The following is a 20,853-nucleotide window of genomic DNA, read 5'->3' on the forward strand; positions in this document are numbered from 1 at the left end:
CCTAGAGGTACCATCCTTGAGCTTGTCCTCAGGAGGGCCGGTGGCTGCAGGGCTCTCCTGTCAGCCTACAGTGAGAGTGTGTGTGTACAAGGAGGGGGCAGAATAATTGCCTGCCTCCCTGCCCACCCCTCCTCTCCAAATGCCCATGTGCAGGGCTGTAGGAAGACGTGCTAGCCCGAGGACTGCCAGACTACAGCAGCGAGAGCTCTGATGAGGCCAGTTCCAGGGAAGCATGGCTTCTCCCTCAGCCTCTGCCTACCTGTCAGCCAAGGGGACTGCTCTCACCTGAGACTCCAAGCCTGCTCAAGGGAACCCGAACAAATGAAACGTAATAAAATCAGCTGTACCCACGCAATGTTATCCACACTGTGGCTGTGCACTGTGAGCCAACAGACATGCCACGTGGTACAGGAGCCAGATTGCATAGCTTGTATTAGGAAGCTCACCGAGAAGTGCAAACACTCACATGTAGCTAGTCTGGCTCTAGGGTCTAATGAGTGAATGGTCTAGAACGCTTTGGTTCACCAGCGCGGGTGTCAGTTTTGAGACTGTTTCCCCAGTGTCCCACCACTGGGACTGGGAAGTTGGTGAGATCTAGGGTGCTCTATGGAGACAGATTAACTGAGGGGAGGCCCAACCTGGGCACCCAGTCACAAATACTGTGGGTACCTGTCTCCCGCCCCAGCCTCTTCTCCTCTACTGGAAGGGTGACGGAGGAGTGAGACTGAGTCACCCGGGGCTCTAAGAGGTGCTGGAGGAGGCCCAGAGAGCTCCCGAGGAAGTCCAGGTGGAGGTGCCCAAAGAGAGGGGCGGACTCTGTGCGAGGGGCGTGGCCTCAGCCAGGGGCCACGCCCATTCCCGCCCTCCCCCGCCCCCTGGTCTGCCCTAGCTCCTGGCCTGAGGCTTTCGCTTTCAGTCACCGGCTCGAAAGCAGCAGAGGACACCGAGCTCCAGGCGCAAGGGCGGGAGCCACCGCCGTCCCTATGGCGCCCACCGCCCTCTGGGTCGCGCTGGTCGTGGAACTGCAGCTGTGGGCCACCGGGCACACCGTGCCCGCCCAGGTGGGTGACTCTTGGGGTCACGGGGGACTGCCGTCCATCACAAAGTGCCCATTCCAGGTACTGTACAATTCCGGAAGGGACCGTCCCATCCCCAGCAGACACGCGCCACGCTCCTTTGGGGACCCACGGGAAACCCGAAACCTGGCACATTGGGAGCGTAGGTTGGAACTCGGGTCCCGGCAGTCTTGTGTCCCAGAACTGCCCTGTGGCTCTCTCTGCGAGGGCAGCCAGGGCGAGGGTAACACCCAGCCCAGGCTTAGACGCACCGTTCGCAGTGACGCCGCGAAGTCCCTTCGCGCACTTGAGGCGGGAAGGACCGTACTGGGTCACTGGCCCCGTGCCCGAGCGGGTTGCCCCTTCTGAAGACTTTCTTCTCCGCGCCACAGTCTATTTCTTCTTAGAAACACTGGAGCTCTTAGCTGTCGTTGGGGCCAGGAGTCTAAATAGGCGCCTAACAGTTGGGCAGTGAGTCACTTCTCTGCCGCTTACCCAGATTCCTTCCAAGGATCTGCCTGCTGTGTTCAGAGGCCATTTCAGAATATTCTGTGCGCTGGGGACAGGCAGCTACCCAAGGAGCCTCAAGAAAACGGAGAGAGTAAAGATCCCAGGAGTCACTTTACCGACGCCAGAACAGGGTCAAGTCCACGGGGCGATCTTTTAGTTTTCGTTTTTCCTTCCTGTCTCCACTGGTGATGGGTAAAGAGAACACAGATTGCAAGTATGGAAAGTGAGGCCCAGAGAAACTACCTTTTCTGAAGGGCTTGGCGGGAGTTGGCCGCATGGGGTCGTGCGGTTGCTCTGCTCCACCTGTGGGCAGTTAGGCCTGCTTTCTGCCTCCTGAGCCCAGGGCAGGAAAGGGGGAGGTGGCTTCCGTGGTGTCCTGAGGTGACTCAGCTGCCCAAGACCATTTGCTCTTCTCAGGATGGAAAGGAATGGACTCATACACAGTGGCTGTTGGTCGTCGGTCCCTGGGGGTTGGGGGGTGGGGGTGGGTGTTAATTAGGATGGAGTGTAGATCCGGACAGATCCGGTTCTGAGGGCTGAGTATGAATGTGCATGGCTGCGGTCACCAGTCTGACTGCGGGTGGTGCTCTGAGCTCCAAAGAATAGCTCTCTGGGCACTGAGCTGGGGTCTGTCCCTGGGACCAGAACATATGAGCTTCCAAACGGGAGGGGAGGCGCAGGTTCTGTGGGGTCCAGGTGGTGTGCTGGTGTGGCCGGAGAGGTTTCTCTCACACTTCCTACCCTACCTGACCAGGTCAGCTCAGACTCCCGCCTTCTGCGACTGTTGCTATGGGCTCTTAGCTGGCTTGCCCCTGTTCCTACTCCCACAAATCTGCCTTTGACGGAAAGACCTTGCTCAAGCCCAGACATCCGTATCTGAGAAGCCTCTGTGGTGACTTTCAGTGGAAGGGGCAGAATCCTTCCCTTCCAGGTACCCCCGGCCAGATGAGGGTATGGGGGTATCTGTGCTGCCTGCTGGAATGCACCTGTGCCCGGTGAAGCTGGTGACTAGGCGTCTGCCATTGTGCCCTGCACACACATTGTCCGCTCTGCAGCCCACCCCTTAACTCCTCCAAGCCTTTTGTAAATACCAGTTCTCCAGAAAAGCCTGTCCACATTCCTCGACTTAGACATGACCTGCTCTTTGGAGCAGATCGCATGCTACTTTTCCTTCTCTGTGTGTCTTACCCACCTCAAGGACTGGAGAGACTGGAGCTAAGAACTGTGCAAGCCTCCTCCTCAGGTTAATTCTACAGTAGCTCCTGGTTTGGGACACTCGACTCTCTTGGGCATGTAGCAGCACTGAAACTTCCCTTCTGGCCGTTTCTACAAGGGGGTGGGGGGTACCCCTGTTCCACTGAAAGGTGTGGGGATGGTTACAAGCTGTGGCTTTTCCCAGGACCCCAGCACTGGAAGGTGATGGGGTGAGATCTGAAGGCAAGTTGCTGGCCTCACTCCCAGTGTTCTTTTTCCTGAACTCCCTTACCTTTATCCCCACTCCTGCCCCTACTATGGGACTCACAGATGTTGTGTGTAGCTGGATTGGGCAGCAGAGAGAACCCTGAGGATGTTCTAGCAGGTTCCAGGGGCGGCAGACTCAGTTTACCCTTGAGGCTCTTGTCTCCTTTTCTGGGGAACGCACCGTCCACTTTTTGAGCCATTGGGCAAATAGATGCATGTGAAGGCAGGGATGGCGAGCACTCATTCTGAGCAGGGTCTTAACCCGGTGGGTGTGGCCTCCTGGTCCCTGGGAGTCTTGGGGCCAACGCTGCTGTTTGTTGGTTCACCAGAGTCTGCAGCACCCCAGGCTGGCCCTGGAGTGGAGTCGGGTCCCTGCAGTACTGCTGGGCCAGAGGGCTCTTTCCTCCTTTCCTCACATTTCTGTCTTTTGTTCACTGACTGACACCCTTCTGGGACATCTCTCCTGTGGCTGAGGATGTGGCCTTGTGATCGGGACCTTCAGGCGGCAGTGGGCAGGTAGCCGGGCACTCTGAGGCAGCGCCATCCATCCATCAACTCTCCCAGTGTGCATGGAAACCTGCTCCCCACACTTCCCAGTTCTAGGAAGCCAGCTCCAGAGCCCCAGGAGCCATCCTGCCAGGTTACACACTTCACCATCTCAGAACCATCTCACGTTTGCTCAGAACTGCCCGTGTGACCTGGGTTAAGTTAGCTTTTGTTTACTCCTGTTCACGGGAAGAGAGAATTTGCTTGGCTTTTTTCTTCCTTCCTTCCTTCCTTCCTTCCTTTCTTCCTTCCTTCTTTCCTTCCTTCCTTCCTTCCTTCCTTCCTTCCTTCCTTCCTTCCTTCCTTCCTTCCTTCCTTCCTTTCCTTCTTTCCTTTTTCAAAGATGGTGTCTCGTGTGGCCCAGGTTAGCCTTTAGTTCACTGTGTTGGTCAGGATGACCTTGAACTCCTGATCTTCCTTCCACAGCTCCAGTGCTGGGGTTACATTGCGTGTGTTACCGTCAACACTTGACTTCTGTAGGTGTGGGCGTGTGTTCCTACACACTAGGCAGGCACACTCTCCCAGCCCAGTTACATCCTGAGTGTTTGTCTGGCATTCTTGGGTTGAAGAATGGCGTAGACAATAGTCCTGGAAGCCGGTGGCTTCCTGAAGCATTTGTCCCTCTCCAGGGCTAGGCGACACTTTCACATAAAGGCCCCTCGGGGCCTTATACTAGAGGAGCAGACAGGGTGGCTTTGCCAGGGAAGGGGAGAGTTCACCCAGGTGTCTCTGTGGGGAAAGGGAGATGTTTGCCACCCTGCTTGGTGGATATATTACAGTTCTTGTTGCCCTTGCTGCCAACCTAATCCCAGCACCTGAGGTGATACAGGCAGAATTATCAGTTCAAGGCCATCCTTGGGCACACATGGATTTTGAGACAACCCTGGACCTCAGGAGAGCAAGCAAGGGTGTGCTTTAGAAAAATAGGATGAAGAGGAAATGGGCTGCAGAGATGGGCCGACTGTCTTGCCCACCATAGATGCCCTGCTGCCTGGCCCCCACCACGGTCAGGAATTCAAACAAAATGGCCTGGATTGAGGTTTTTACAGGCTCTGGAGCCACTGGTGTCTGTTTGAGCCACGGGTAGCCTGTACTGACTTGATTATATATAGTGTTCACAGCTAGGCGGGGTTCACAGAACCCTCAGACCCCATCTCTGGGAGCCACAGGAACCCAAAGCTTATGCGTCAGATATCCAGTTGTCCCAAGTCCCTGCCTGAGTGACCTTGCTGCCTAGCACCCCAGCACCAACTTCCTTCCTGTCACCTTCTCCTGCTGTACTTCCTGCCCCATGCCCCCTGGCAGGGCCCCTCAGATAATTGCCTGCCCGGGGTCTGGGACCCCAAGTAGTAGCAAAGTCTGTGTGGTCAGGAAGTTGCCACCCCACCCTTTCAGCGGCAGGTGTTAAATGTCATACGGGGGGTGACGAGGAGTATATTTGAAGAAGATGGAAGGAGTACAGAAGGTCCTAGCTCAGTGGCTGTCAGCCTGTGGGCCAGGCGGCCCTTTCCCAGTGGTCTCCTGAGACCATCCCGCATATCAGATATTTACACTATGATTCATAACAGTAGCAAAATTACCATCATGAAGTAGCAGTGAAAATAATGTTATGGTTGGAGGATCACCAAAGCATGAGGAATTGTAAGGGTCACAGCAATAGGAAGGTTGAAAGTCACTGTTCTAGCTCATCCCTGTGTGATAGATACCAGGCTCTCTCTAAAATCTCTTCCGTGTGTGTGTGTGTGTGTGTGTGTGTGTGTGTGTGTGTCTGAGATTGTTTACTTACGACCCAAGATGGGGAAGCCCTCTTCTGAACTGATGCTATCCAGTTCCCTGTGCCAGTGACTTCGAAGACAGCACAGCCTTGAGGCAGGAGCATGGCCTGGGTATTAGCAGAGTAGAGTTTCCTGGCTTGCTGTGTGTCCTTGCTCTAGCTGTTTAACCTCTCTGATCCTAACCCTTCCAGCAGCACCAGGTCTCAGTGTTCTCCCAGAAGGGGTGAGGCTGGCAGCTACACATGTCACCAAAAAAAAAAAAAAGCCGATATGTTTCCCTCTTTCTTCTTTCTCACTTTTTTTTGTATGTACGTATGTATGTATGTATGTATGAGCGGTGTGCCCGCACATGTGTAGGTGTATTTGCATGTCTGTGGGAGTGGGTGCCCGAATTGACATTACACATCTTTCTTTGATCACCCTGTGCTTGATTTATTGAGGCTAGGTCTCTCACTGAACTTGGAGCTCACGTGTGGAGTTAGTCTAGGTAGTTTGCTCCTGGGTCTCAGTGCCTGCCTCCCTGTGCTGGATTTACAGGTAGCTGCCTCGTTTATGTGGGCTGTGAGGAGCCCAGCTGAGGTCCTCCAGCTTGTAGGCAAGTAGCTATGCACTGAGCCAGCTCTCCAGCCCTTCTTGCTCACTTTTTCCCCTGTTGCTTTGGCTAGAATAATTTCCCTGTCTCAGGGGCCACTGGCACCAAGATTTCATGGCTGCCCATCGGCTTGCCTGAAGCTGGGGTGCCGATGTCTCAGGCAGGCCTGGAAGCTGTGGGTTTCCTGTCCCTGTTCCCTAGAACTTGGCACCTTTGATGTGTCAGCAGCAAGGCGTGCCCCAGATGCTGAGGAAGTTTGCGTAACAGTAAGCAGAAGGGCCGTCTGCAAGCTTACAGGCTTAATGAAACCCCGTCGGGGGGTGTTTCCTCGAAGAAGCTCTGTCACACGTAGAGGGAACACTTCATTTAGTGCTGATCTGGCCTGACAGTCTGTCTCCTTGTCCTGGGATGCAGGGCAGGGGCTTTGGGGTTTGGGGCCCACCCCTCCTGTGAGACAGGGGCTCTGAAGCTCCAGGAGCTACCCCTCCTCAGGCCCACACAAATGTCTTTTTCTACCGACATATCTTGTGATGTCATAGCTCACAATGACACCATTGTGGTTTGGACTGCTTGTCTGTGAGCCAGGGAAGAGGAAGTCTGTTTCATTTACCAGCAGGAGGTTGAGGGAGATGGCTTCCTTGCACTCCTAGCGTGAGCTGTGCTAGGGTAGGAAGGTGGCTGGTGTGGTTCTGACCTGTAGTCCTGACCCTTGCCAGTGATGACAGGCTTGAGTACGATGATGACAGGCTGACTGACCTTTCTGAGGTCTTCCTCACTCACCCTGTTTCTTCTTGTTTTTTGCTTTTTTTTTTTTTTTTTTTTGAGACAGGGTCTCACTTTGTAGGTTTGGCTGTCCTGGAACTTTCTTTGTAGGCCAGGCTGGCCTTGAACTCGTGGAGATCCACATGTCTCTGCCTCCTGAAGGCTGGGATTAAAGCTGGAGGGGTTGGTTTTGTGGATGCTATGCTGATCCTCATTTAAGAAGGCCTGCTTCCGGCCCACACGTTCAGTGTGGGAGACTGCAAGAGGACACGCAGCCTGAGTGAGTACGCTCTGCTGTTGAAACTGGAAAGTGACAGAGTCCAGTGACCTGCTCAGGGGTGCTGTGTTCTTTTTGGGAGCATGGGCCCTGGGTTGACCCAAGCCCTCTGTCAAGACAGGGAAGACTTCCTGTCTCCCCTCCACCCCCACCCCCAGCGTTGTTCGTTAGGATGGCCAGTGTGGGTTTCATCTGCTTTTGGCCTTAGGACCACAATGACCTGAGGTTCAAGAAATTGAGATAGTCTGAAGTTGAAAGCTGAGTGGGCAGGGACTTGGAGGTAATTTTACAGGCCAGGCACAAAGACATTTCTTGTCCTTTCAGGACAGGACAGAGGCTGTGGATCCTGAGTTCTGGAGTCTGGGGCCCAGGCCTAGTGTGACTTCCACTTTGGGCCAGAGTTGGGTCACTAGTTCTCTTTTCTGTTGTGAATCTCCATTGCTTCAGCCCTGGCCAGATCAGCAAGGACCTCTCAGAGCTAGCATTGGCGTCCAGGCCTGCAGCTGCTGGAGGGGGACGGGTGTTCAGTAGCTTAGGGCAGAGGGTGGAGTGTAGCTCTGGACTGGGACTCTGTGGGGAAGGGCTCTGCCCTTTTGACTCAATTTGCAGAACTCCTCCCAGTGCCCTAGCTATCTCCTGCGCCTGGCCTCAGCCGCCCCCCCCCCCCCCCAGCTTCTGTCTGCACTCATAGCACCAAGCTTCCTAATGAGGCTGTCACCAGCTGTTCCCTCTCAGACTGCCTGTGTGTGCCTCTGGCCAGGAGCCTGGGTCCTGTTCCTTCCTGCTCTCTCTGGCAGGAGTCCAGTCTTCTCCACTCTTTACCCCTCAGGCCTCCCCTCGTGCCTCCCCATTGCTTGGTCCTGTGGTCGCATCCTCACCTTCTCTTGATGCCCTCATGATTCTCCCCTCCTGCAGGGAATCCCAGGGAATGTTCCTAGCCTTGAGTCCCAGAGCCTGGCAGGCTGGAGAAGAGTAGCTGCCAGGTGGAGGCTAGAGGAACTGGGGAGACTAGCCCCTCTAGCTGGGCGGGAAGTTTGCTAGAGTCAACAAAGACACATGAGGGTGTGTGTCTGTGGCCATTATAGGAGAACTAATACCAGGTACATTAAACAATTGTTGGGCTGGACATGATGGGCTGCATCTGTAATTCATTGGGAGGTGAGAGAAGGAAGGTTCCAGCCCCCCCCCCCCAAAAAAAAAGCAACTGTAGTTCTGCAAAACACCTTATAGTATGTTATGTCTCAGCAGTTAAGGGCACAAGCTGCTCTTCCAGAGGACCTTGGTTTGATACCCAGCGCTGACATAGTGGCTCACAACCATCTCTACTTCCAGGAGAACTGATATCCTGGGGCACCAGGCACACACACACACACACACACACACACACACACACACACACACACACATACACACATGCATTCGGGAAAAAAAACCACTCAAACACATAAAAACAACAACAAATGGGCTAGGAAGATGGTTCATGCATCAAGAGCACTTGCTGCCCTTGAAGAGACCCAGGTTAGATTCCCAGCACCCATCTGGCAATTAACAGTCTGTAACTCCAGTTCCAGGGGATCCAATGCCCATTCTGGCCTCTGCAGGTACCAGGCAAACACGTGGTACACAGACAGACAGGTAGGCAAAGCATTCGTACAGAGAAAATGAAAATAAATTTATTGTGTAAGAAAGAAGTCACGCGTAATGCATTGATAATTAAATTAATTATAATTTTAAAGATTAAAAAATAATTTATAAATAATTAATATATAATAATAATTTAAAAAATTAGCCCCAAAGAAAAATAAGATGCCTGCTAATTAGAGATGCAGTATGAGTTCACAGCCAGGCTTCAATACTGTTGTCTGTTGTCAGCTACCACACTCTCTTCCATCAGAAGATGAGGCAATGAGGAGACACCAGTCTTTGCAGGCAAGGAGGTGGCCTGGGCCAGTGAGTAGGTGGGCTGATCATCTGTCCTTACTGTGAAGGACATGTGACTGGGATGGAGACTGTGACTCAGGTGAGGTGGGGAGGGCCGCAGATGGGGGGAGGAGTGGGAGGGCTGATAGAATGTCCCGCCCCGCGGGACTCAGTTATTCATGGGGGCGAAGGGGATCAATCCTGAAAAAGATGGGGGAGAGAGAGAAAGGACACAAGCAGACGGTTGCTGGTCAAGTGTCTCCTTTATTGAACTTTGGTGTTTCTTTTAAAACGTGGTTTTGGCAGGGCGGGGGAGAGGGGCGAGAAAGGAAAGTAATAGTGGAAAAATACCAAGACCCTTGGTGAGAAGTTCCCAAGGCTAAGAAGGTGGGTTAAAGAGTTACAAGGCCCGAAGATAACATCGGTGGTCACATCGGTGGTCACGGATGTGTCCCAAAGCAAACAGTTTTGGGAACAATGGGTTGTAAGAAGCTATGGCCTGCTGGCACCCGGTGCTTATCTGGCAGGTCAGGCCCTTAGGAAGGGTCCCAGGGCTTTGCTCCCAACAATAGAAGAGGGAGTTAGAGCATATTTCCCCCTGTATCTCCACCTTGCAGAAAGGTTTACTTCCCAGCCCAATCTGGGCAAACTGTTTTTGTCATTTGATTGGCTGGCCTTCAAATCACTACGTGTCAGAAGATGGTCCTCCTGGCTCCCTATCCCCATTGCTGGGATTACAGGTGTGCACGGCCATACCTGGTCTTTTATGCAGCAGTAGGCATGGCATCTGCACCTTCATGCCTCCTGCCAGTGAGCTGCACCCCTACCTTCCCTGGGGTTTCCATGGTCAGCCACAGGAACAGCCTTGCCATAATAACGCTGGCTGCCCACTCTGACTGGTGTGGACTCGACACTGAGCTGATCTCTGCGGTGTCTCCGGAGAACCAGGCCTGGCTCTGCTGCATCAAACTCATGAAGCTTTCCCATCCTCAGCCAGCCAGGCAGCAGGCCACTGCTCTTGCCTGAGGGGATGAGAGGGCCAGGCCTGCTCGTGGTCTTTCTGCTCTGTCACCAGCCAGAGCCCAGCTTTTTAGGCTGTGGAGCCACGTTCTGGCTACCACCCAGATGTGATTTGTGGTTGGTAAAGGCCACTACATGGGCTATGGTCTGAATGCAGTCCTTCGGTTTCTGAGGACACTGCCTTGTTGTCCATTTCTAGTCCAGTTCTCATGTGAGCCAAACTCAGCTCAACGGATAGAAATTTAAACCTTTTGCTTTTGTTGACTAGCGCCCTATCTATTGATTAGACACATGTCCCAGGCTTGGGCTGCACCCCGCTTTTCACATGCACTGGCTTGGTGAGTCAAAACACTTGGTATAGTGGGCACGGCTCCGTTCCCATTTTGTAGATGTCGAAACCAAGGTGGGAGAGTAAGAGAAGGGGAGTCAAACCAGATTCTGGCTCAAGGAGAGACCACAGAGGGGTCTGAGGGTAGACACAAGGAGAACAAAGAATTAACCTAAATATGTTCTAACCTGGGAAATATAGAAATAGTCCTGGGTTGCCACAGCAGCCTCCTAGAGGGATCTGTGACCTGTATCTGGGGTTCACAGGTTTACGTGTGAATGAGATGATGGTGGCGGGTGGCTCTGAAGAAGCCCAGGAGTCCGCTTTGCAGAATGTGTGGCCCGAGGTGTCAGCAGGGGTCAGGGTGTGGAAGAGGAGCGTGGGAATCCGATGTTCTGCGTCAGGCAGCAGGTGAAGGCAGGCGGCAGATGCCAGAGGTTTGTTTCAGCCTGGGGGCAGCATGGGCTGCTGAATACATTTCAGGGGCGGCAGTCTTGGAAGTAGGAGGGTGGCATGGGTCTGTCTGCAAAGGAACATATGCTGGGGACCAACCGAGACTAGCTGCCAGGAGGTGCCCAGGTGTTGAGGAGAGCCAGCAGGAGGTGGAGAACGCTGTATCGAAGGGCCTCAAGGAGATGGAGGGCCTTTCTGTGCTGCTGAACTGAGTACTACATGGTGGCAGCAACCTTGGCATGTAGCCCAGAACCTGGCCCTAAGAACCGGATCCCAGTGTGGGTTTCCTGTCTGCTTCAGTTCACCTCTGAAGCACATCACAGGCGGCAGCTCGGAGGAGGGATGTGTCACCCCTGGGCCACCCACCTGTGATGTGGTTGGTCCTTCCTGACGCCAGTGCTCTTTGTTTCCATGATGGCTGACAGGCCTAGCCGCCTAGGCCTTGCGACAGTGTGACTTGATGCGGCTGTACCCCCACAGTCCGTGGGGCTTCTGTAAACCTCCAAGGTCAAGAATGAAATGCATATCCCCCCCACACACATGCAAATGATGTGGCCTCTCTAGTGCTTGCAAATAGCTTCCAGCTGAGTGGAGGGTCCTTGGGCAGATGCCTCTGCTGTACCCAGCTCTGTCACATTTGCCCTGGGATGTGGTAGCCTTTAGCCCGGGGAGATCACCGAACTGTTCGCCACTCCATGAGGCGAGAAAGTCACAGCATATGAGGTGGCTCAGTCAGTAAAGTGTCTTCTGTGCAAGCAGGAGGGCCTGGAACCCATGTGACAATACCAGGTGTAGCACACGATCGGAATCCCAGCACCTCGGAAGTGGAGACAGGCAGCTCCCTGGGTTCACAGAGTGGCCAGCCTGGCCAAATTGGTGAGCCCCAGGCCAAAGAGAGACCTTGCCTTGAAACCAAGGTGGACAGAGCACTGAGAAGAGGTGATACCTGAGGTTGACCTGTGGCACACACATGCACACACACACACACACACACACACACACACACATGCACATACAGGACAACTGTATTTGTATCCACACATACCTGCACACACACAGAGACGTGTACATTCATGTTTACCCTCCCTGTATACCCATACATGCAAGTGCACCTGAACACACACAAACATGTGCACACACACCTCTACACAGACACATATGGATCACAGGTTATAAGACTGTCAGAGGCGTGGAGGCTGATGTAGCAATAATGAGTCCCCAGTCTGTCCCTGCACAGAATCTCCTGGATCCGCCATGTCTGTACTGTGAAATAGGCTTTGTCTTAGGTACTTTTCTATTGCTGTGAAGAGACACCATGACTGAGGCAGTTTATGAAAGACAGCATTTAATTGGGGGCTTGCTTCCAGTTCCAGAGGGTGAGTCCATGACCATCGTGGCAGGGAGCATGATAGGCAGGCAGATAGGCGTGGTACTAGAGCAGTAGCTGAGAGCTCACGTCTCATAAGCAGGAGGTGGGGTGGGGGTGAGGGCTTGTGGGGAGCTTCTCTTGTGAGAGAAGAAGGGAGGAAGGGAGGGGAGGAACACCTCCTGGCATGGGCTTTTGAAACCTTGAAGCCCTCCCTCATGTCACACCTCCTTCAACAAGGCCACATAGAAATTCCAGGACAGCCAGGGCTACAAAATCTGTCAAACAAATTCTTTCCAGAACAGTTCTAACAACTAGAGACAGAGCATTCAAATATGGGACCCATTCTCATCCAAACCACCAAAGGCTTGTACCAACCTCAAGGGTTTGGTTTAGAAAGAAAAGGGAAATTCATATGAGTATGCCCAGAATGGCACCTCACACAGTAGGTACTTTTTCTGGGTATAAGCCGTACTCATCCTTCTAGCTCATGTAAATGGTGGTGCTAGTGGGTACACACTCTACCACAAGCTGGAAGCTCTTTCATGCCACTTTCTCCATCTTGCCCCATGCCTCAGTGGTAGATCCCTGCCCAGGCTCTTGCCATGTAGCATCCATTCATCCCTCAATCTTTCTATCTCTACATTCATCCATCTATCCACCCATCTATTCGTCCATCCTTCCATCCATCTGTCCATCCACCCATCCATCCTTCCATCTCTTTTCATCCATTCATCCATCTCTTCATCTTTCCATTTCCCCCCTCCATTTCTCCATCCATCCATCCATCCATCCATCCATCTCCTTATTCCTCTCTCCATTTTTCATCCATCCATTTTTTTTTTCATCTATCCATTTCTTTATCCATCTCCACCCATCTCTCCTCTTTTCAGTCTTTGTTTATCAGGTATAGTAGGTGTCTAATTCCTACCTGTTCAATGGGTAGTTTATTCTTACCAAAGGTTTTCAGTTCTGACCTGGAGCCTTGTTTTTTGTTTGTTTGTTTATTTTTGTTTTTGTTTTTTTGAGAGTTTCTCTATGTAGCCCTGGTTGCCCTGGAACTCTGTAGACCAAGTTAACCTCGAACTCACAGAGATCCCCCTGCCTTCGCCTCCTGAGTGCTGGAATTACAGACACGTGCCACTCCCCTACTCCTTGCTTGGGGCTTTGTCTTTTGAACAACTGGCTCAGATAAACATACTGACAGCATCAAGTGCAGTTGGGTTCAGTTCCTCATTTCTCAGTGTCAGATTCCCCACAGACTGGGAGTGAGGTGAATCAGCAGCTTTCCAATTCAAAGCAAAAGATTAGAGTCCTCCCAGCCTTGCAAAGCTCAGGTCGTGTATGTCCTGCCTCCCCACCCCCACCTCCATCCCTTTATAGTCCCTGAGTGGCCTTGAGGCCCAGCTCCCAGGGCTACATTTTGGGGGTTCTGGGTAGCTCCCCGTGCAGGAGTGACCTTTTGTTCTGCGTTGTGCAGGGGCTTTCTGTTCCTCATTGTTTAGCCCTGACGAGGCTGTGGTTTTGGTTTTTTTTTTTTTTTTTTTTCTTTCTCTGTCCAAGAGAATAAACAGGCCTCGAGGTTGTTGAGGGAGGGCTGGGCCCCTTTGCCAGCTGCTGGAGTTGGGGGTCACACATAGCAGTAGGAGAAAGCATCACAGAGCTTATCCACAGAGAAGCTGGGGACAAGGAGGGCCCCAGAAGGCAGGAGCTGAGGGCCACGGGTTCAGCTGGCTTCCAGGAGCCCTTGTCCATGGGAGGATCACGGAGACAGTCCAATTTGGCTGAGGCAAGGCCCTTTCCCATCAGGCCCTCTGGGTCTGGCAGGAAGTTGTTCCTTGCCAAAGCAGGGTTTTTCTCTGGGCCACTAGAAGCTACCCAGGCCCCAGATAAGTTAGGGGCTCCCCTGGTTACCACCACCCAGGGGGATAAACCCCAGGGCTGGCAGGGATAGGTTCCCATGTGATGGAGGCCACCTCCAGCCCTTGTGTGGCTGCCATTTGGGGAAGTGGAGAGGGTGTGGTAGGTACTTCATTAATGAGACAAACCATTTCTCCAGGAAGACTAGTCTGGGTGTTTTGTGGGGACACTTGGGCCTTCTGTGTCAATTAGCATTCTGTGGGATGATGGGTATAAAATGAGCTATGACACTGTGATTTCTGGGGTTCAGGACTCCCCTAAGTCTGCTCTGTGTGCCTTCCTCACTCCCTTCCCCCAACTTATCTTACTTTCTCCATGGGGTGGACTAATCAGACCAGGCTGAGTACGGCAGAGGTTGCTCTAGTCCCTGCCGAGAGTTCTTTTGTTTTCTCTTCCCTCTTTTGGAGCAGTATGGCTCCCTAGCCCGGAGACTTCCTTAGAGGTGTGAAAGAGGCAGCTAGCACCATTGACACACCCTAACCCTGAACACAGCCAGTAATGCCCCAGGCAATGTGGACCGCCCTTACAGTGGGCACTCAGCCACAACTGATCATTTATTTTGTCGTGAAATGGAAGGGAAAAAAGGGCCAATATAGTGTGTGTGTGTGTGTGTGTGTGTGTGTGTGTGTGTGTGTGTGTGTATACCTGTCCAGAGGGAGCTCCAGCAGCTTTTCAGACGGGGTTCTCAGGATAGCTCTGCAACTTCCCTCACAAGCTGTCTGCATGATCTCTCTGGAGACGATTGCCCTGGTTGGGGGGACTCAGAGATCAGGCAGGACAGCAGATGCATTTGTGTTGAGGCTTCTTGGCCCTAGTGCCCAGGGTGAGGACCTTACTTCAAGGAAATGACATTGTAATTACTCCCCCGATCAGGGTAGCAAATGCTGATCACCCTTTTCTGCCTGGCTCTGGGTAGAATAGCTTAGAGCCCCCTCCATCAGTCTGGGGTGGTGCATGAAGACTGGCTGAGCATAAGACAAGGTAGGGGGCTGCATTGGGTTGTTCATCCAGGGCAAGGGCTGGGCAGTGGCCTAGTGGAGATACACTCTGAAGGTATGTGTGGTGGGGGACTTTGGCCAGAGGGAGCAGGAGACAGCTAGGGCACAGTGGCAGGACCAGAAGAGCCAAAGACAGTCCACAGCAAGGAATCCCAGTCCCTTATGTCATGGCTCCTGGTGGCTTCCAGCTGTTATCACTCAGCTTGGTGGCTGAGCAAAGAAAACCTGTGAGGAAGCTGCTCATGTGTCACTCGCTGCATGACACTGGGCAGGGTGGTGGTGCTGCTGTGGTGGGGATGAGATGAGGAAGGAAGGTGGAGGGCAGAGCCGCTGCCCACAGATCATGGGAGTTTACCCAGTCTATACAGATGAACCTAGTACTGTAGTCGGTTTCTTATGGCTGCTTTTCAAGGGAATTGATGGGTACCTTTACTGTGATAGTTGTTAGATATTTTATGTATCTCTCTTGCTCCCGTGGAGCTGAGTCAGAAGGTGGAGACACTTGCCTGTGATCATACAGCCTATAAATGATAGCGTAAGAAAACAAAATCATGCCACTGAAACTGTCTACCTTTGTCTGAGGAGTCAGAGGGGACTCGTCAGGGTTACTGGCTTAATACGTGTTCTCTGAGCTCCCATTGAACACATGACGGCAGCCGTTGGCACAACACAGAGTAAGAACCGGCCCTCAACTCTAACCTAGAATGACCCTCCATCATTTCCAGGTGATGTCAGCAGGAGTTTCAAGGACGCTGGGCACACACACACCCTCCTTGTTCTTGTAGGTCTGTTCCCAGGTCCGCTCATGAACTCACATTCTCGCAGAAGTGGCTACTTCATGCTTCTCTCTAAAGCCTCAGATTGCTATCCCATCTTTTGGAAGGAAGGCTGGGTTTCGGCAGGTCGCCAGGGCCCTGGGACAGGCACAGGCATTGCTGCTGCACGCTTCCCAGGGACGCTTTCAGACCAGAGGGAGGGCCCTGTGTTTCTCACTGCTGGTTCTGTGCTGCATGGGTGATGTTTTCTTGCTCTCTCCTCCCCACCAGTCTGTCTTGTCTGGCTGTCTTTCATAATTATTTATCTAAAAAAATTAAGTAAATATGAATGCGCCTGAGTGTGCATATGTGAACCGCATGCATGCAGAAATATTCGGAACGTAAAGGGAGACTCACATTCCCTAGGACTGGAGTTACAGGCAGTTATAAGCCACCATGCGGGTGCTGGGAACTGAACCCAGGTCCTCTCCAAGAGTAACAAGTGCTCTTAACCACTGAGCCATCTCTTGAGCTCCTCCTCCCCATCATCCCTTGCTTTGCTGGTCTCTCCATGGAGGTACTTGGCACAGTCATTGAAAACATGGGCAAGAGAGGCAGACAGGACCCAAAGCTCAAATCTCCATCACTGGCTTTAGGACCCGAGGTGGGTGGCCTCTTTTCTTTATGCCTCTGTTTCCTTTCTTTACAACAGTCATAGTCCATCTTGGCCGGTTGTTGGAGACCTCATCTCAGTCCAGTCTTTGGGAGCAGAGCTGAGGCATGGCTTCTGTGACAGGAGAAGGCTCTCAGGCAAGCGGGTGGGGTGACAGGATGTGGTAGCAGGCCACAGGGTTGCCAGCCAAGACAAATGGGCGTCAGTCCTGGTTTGAGGCCAAGGTATTTGCCTCGTAGTTGGAGACTTGTCAGCCAACGCTGAGGCCATTCTCCTGGCAGCGGGATTCTGAGTAGGGCCAGGAGTCTCTGCTGGCCCAAACCTTCCACCAGCAGGACTGCAGCACTGATGTGAGGGGGTGCCCAGGTTTGTTTCCACCCTGTATTAGCTAGGACAGAGGGACAGGCGGGCGGGTATCCTAGAATGAGCAGCTTTGTGTGGGGGGGGGGAAGGGGGGACCTTGTCTCTGTGACCAGAATCACTGTCTTCAAAAACTACATCTTCTCCAAGCCTTACTGGGATTCACCCAGCAGGAGGGAAGGCCCAGCACAGTGTGCCATGCTGAAGAGGGAGGCCAAGAAGGAGAAAGCCAGGACTCTGCCTTCTCAAGCCTTCCTCCTCCTCCAGCGCAAGAACCTATCCACGAGGCCCGGTGACGGGTGTGCTGGAGCTCACAGTCACTGTACTGATGGCTGCCTCGCTTGCTCCTTCCCAGACTGCCCAGACGCCCTACACGCCAGAAGCCCAGAAGGAGTGCCGGAGCCCAGAGGAATACTATGACAGGGTGATTCACATGTGCTGTGCGAAGTGTCCACTTGGTGAGCGGCAGCTGCTGGGGTTTGGGATGGCGGTACCATGGAGGGGCTGCTTGTCCAGGGATGAGGGTCGTAAATTCTCCCTGGGCTGCTTCTAGGGACATACATTCTAGGGCCCATGATTCAGCTTTCGTGCATGCTGCCTCCGCTCAGCACACTTCTTAAAGCCTTCTCTTGGTTAACACCTACCTACCTACATTTTAGACCCCGTACTCTTGTCCAGGAAGCCTGCCCCACACTGTAATGATGGCCTGCTTTTCTCATAGCCCCACTGTGTGCTCCTCTAGAGTAGACACTGCAGCTTGGTCCTGCAGAATTCCCAGCACGTGCCTGGCCCATAGAGATGTCCTGTGTGTAATTATCGAGTCAGTAAATGCATAGCTATATCCTAGATAGTGGACCTGAGCCCTGGTTGCAGTGCAGAGGACTGAGCAGCTGGCCCCCCCTGTCAATCAAGTGTATGCATTCACTTGAGAAGTATTTGTAATGCACCTACTGTGTGCTCAGTCTGCTGGGATTATAGCAGAATGCTGGGCAGACATACCTGACCCTCATCCTCGTGGAGTTGACTTTCTTTTTCTTTTTCTTTTTAAAGTAAGATTTACTTAGTTTTATTTTACATGTTTGGGTGTTTTGTCTGCATGTATGTCTGTGCACCACATTCATGCAAATGCCCTTGGAGGTCAGAAGAGGGCATTAGATCCTATACTCTTGGCAGTATAGATTGTTGTCTGTCACCCTGTGGCTGCCAAGATTCGAACCCAGTCTTCTGGAGGAGCAGCCAGTGCTCCTAACTGCCAAGCCATCTCTCTGGTCCCAAGTCTGCTTTCTAACGGAGGACAGACAAATTACCTAAGACATATGTGGTGCTGTCTGCCAGGAGGTGCTGTGGTGGAGAGAAGGTTACACAGGGCCAATGGAGACAGACAAGGGTGGGTGCTCAAGATGAGGTTGGGTGGTCCAGGAGGGCCTCTCTGAGCCCTGTAAGGGGACGGGAACAAGCCACACAGACATACTGGAGACAGCAGGCCAGGAAGTAAGTGGATGCCCCTAAGGTGGAAGGCCCCCAAAGGAGCCTGTGTAGTGAGCTCAAGGAACCTTAGGCTGGTAGGCGTGGCCCAGAGTAAAAAGAGTGTGATGGGAGACAGGGACGAAGAGATGAGGCCTAGGGAGATGGCTCAGTGTGTAAAGGCACCTGCTGAGAGAGCCTGATGACCTGAGTTTGATGCCCTGAACCAGTGGTGGTAGGAGAGAGCAGGTTACACACACACACACACACACACACCATGCCACCACTACCACCACCATCTTGATAATAATATATGTTTGATTAAGTGAGATGAGCAGCGTCAGCACGAAGAACTCAGATTTTATTTACTGGAGACTTCGTGTCATTTGCTTGAGACCCAGTGGGCAGGAACACAGGAGCATGAGCACACACCATCACTGAGATACTCCGGGGACACTGGCTTTTCTACAGAAGAGAACCCTAAAACCTAAGGGCTTCCTTTGAGACTTCGGCCCTTGCTTTCTCAGGCCAGCATGTGAAGCATTCCTGCAACAAGACCTCAGACACTGTGTGTGCTGACTGTGAGAAGGGCACGTTCACCGAGCTCTGGAACCATCTCTTCAGTTGCCTGAGCTGCAGGCCTTCCTGTCCCGCTGGTGAGTGGCCTGAGTGGGACATCTCCCCTCGTCACTAGCCCTCCAGCCTACTGAGGAGGATGGGGTTACCCTGGGCCAGTTGTTTTCATCTTCCGGGACATGAGTGGCTCTTTACCACATGTATGTACTTATGTGGCTGGAACCTGGTCCTTCACGCCGGTGAAACAAGCATTTTTTTTTTTTTTAACAGAGCTACACCAATCCCCAGACCTTTTAAATTTGTTTTGAAAGGGTTTAATTTATTTGTAATTGTACAGGTGTGGGTATTTTTGCTGGCATGTAGTGTCCATGAAGGCTAAAATGGAGCATCAGATCTAGGATGAGTTACAGACCTTTGTTAGACACCGTGTAGGTGCTAGGAACTAACTCCAGGCCCTCTGTGAGAGCAGCCAGGTTCTTAATGGGGGAGCCATCTTTCTAGCCCTTCATTTAATTTTATTTGCAGTTTTGGGAGTTGAAAAGAGGGCCTTGTAGTGCTCTTTCACTAAGCTTCATCTTTCTGGAGCCCTTTACCTTTGAGATAGGATCTTGCTAGATGGCTCAGGCTAGCTTGGACCTAATGGACTTCCTGCCTTAGCTTCCTGAGTAACTGGGATTGCAGGTCTGCATTCCCAGACATGGCTTTCAGTTCAGGTTTTCTGTTTGATGATGATGATGATGATGATGATGATGATGATGATGATGATGATGATGATGATTATTTTACCAGATAGAGTTTCTTTGTGTAATGTTGGTTGTCCTGGGACTGACCTAGCTCTGTAGACCAGGTTAGCCTCTAACTCACAGAGATCCATCTGCCTCTGCCTCTTGAGCGCTGGGATTAGAGGTATGGGCCACCGCCTGCCTCCCAAATGTTTTTGTTTTGAGGTGAATTTTTGCTAAATTGCCCAGGTTGGCCTGGAACTTTCTCTGAGGCCCAGGCGAGCTTTGAACTTACAACCATCCTGTCTTAGCTTCCCCAGAGTTGGGGTTACACATGTGTGACACCTTTCCTGGCCCCTTCCAGGTGACGTTTTCCTTCTAGATCCCGCCAAATCTTCATCTGGTCTCTTAAGTAGGTGGTGGGGAGGTGAGGTCAGAGTTGAGGAGGTAGAGCCCAGAAGAACAGCTGTGTGTATTCACACTGTGGTGGAGTTGGGAGCACAGACGATATGGGACAATGCGCCAGGTCAGAGCCTGTGCTGGGAAACCTGGCAGCTCTGGGGGGGAGGGCAGAGTGGGTGAGTGGAGGTGGGAATGACCCTGGCTGTCCTCCCCTCCTCTAGACCAGGTGGAGGTTCATGCCTGCACTAGACAGCAGAACCGATTGTGTGCCTGCAAAGCTGGCCAGTACTGCGCCTTGAAAACAAGTTCTGGCAGCTGTCGGCAGTGCATGAAGATGAGCAAGTGTGGTCCCGGCTTCGGAGCGGCCAGCACAAGTGAGGACCCCTCTTCCTTCCCCACATGAGCATCCCTGAGGTGTCACAGGCCTCGGCCTCTCAGCCTCACCTAGGAACCCCCCAGTGGCTGCCGTGTGCATCTGTGTATCTGTCTCCTGGAACCCCTGGTTATACTGAGCCCTAAGCTGGTAGGACATCAGATGGGGCCGGAAGGTAACCCTGGAGAGCAGGCTCATATACATGTATGGGCGTATTTGTACACGCATGTGTATGTGTGTTTATTGCATGTGCCTGTGTGTAGACGTGGGTACGTATGTATAGGTATGTGTGTTAAGAGAGAGAATTACAAACAGGCCTCCCTTGTGGCCCCCACTGCTAAGATAATCCCCGCCTGGCTGCATGTAGTGCTCATGTTGTTGACAAGCTCTGGATTTTCTCTTCAAGGGTCCAAAAATGGAAATGTGGTATGCAGGGCCTGCGCCCCAGGAACCTTCTCGAACACCACGTCCTCCACTGATATGTGCAAGCCTCACCGCACGTGAGTGCTGACTTCCTGGGTTCTGAAGGAGCAGGGAGGGCGACC

General features: G+C 52.6%; 1 protein-coding gene across 1 annotated transcript in view; it reads left to right on the forward strand.

Annotated features, from left to right (window-relative positions):
• Positions 1 to 925: 925 nt before the first annotated feature.
• Tnfrsf1b (TNF receptor superfamily member 1B) overlaps positions 926 to 20,853 on the forward strand; it is a 30,002-nt gene continuing 10,074 nt past the window's right edge. The window contains exons 1-5 of the mRNA XM_055615262.1: positions 926 to 1,061; positions 17,127 to 17,229; positions 18,763 to 18,891; positions 20,157 to 20,309; positions 20,715 to 20,808. Coding sequence (XP_055471237.1) covers positions 984 to 1,061; positions 17,127 to 17,229; positions 18,763 to 18,891; positions 20,157 to 20,309; positions 20,715 to 20,808 — 557 coding nt within the window. The 5' untranslated portion in view covers positions 926 to 983. The remainder of the gene's footprint in view (positions 1,062 to 17,126; positions 17,230 to 18,762; positions 18,892 to 20,156; positions 20,310 to 20,714; positions 20,809 to 20,853) is intronic.

The sequence above is a fragment of the Psammomys obesus genome, unplaced genomic scaffold (assembly GCF_907164565.1).
Source record: "Psammomys obesus unplaced genomic scaffold, mPsaObe1.curated_primary_1811, whole genome shotgun sequence".
Classification (NCBI taxonomy): Eukaryota; Metazoa; Chordata; class Mammalia; order Rodentia; family Muridae; genus Psammomys; species Psammomys obesus.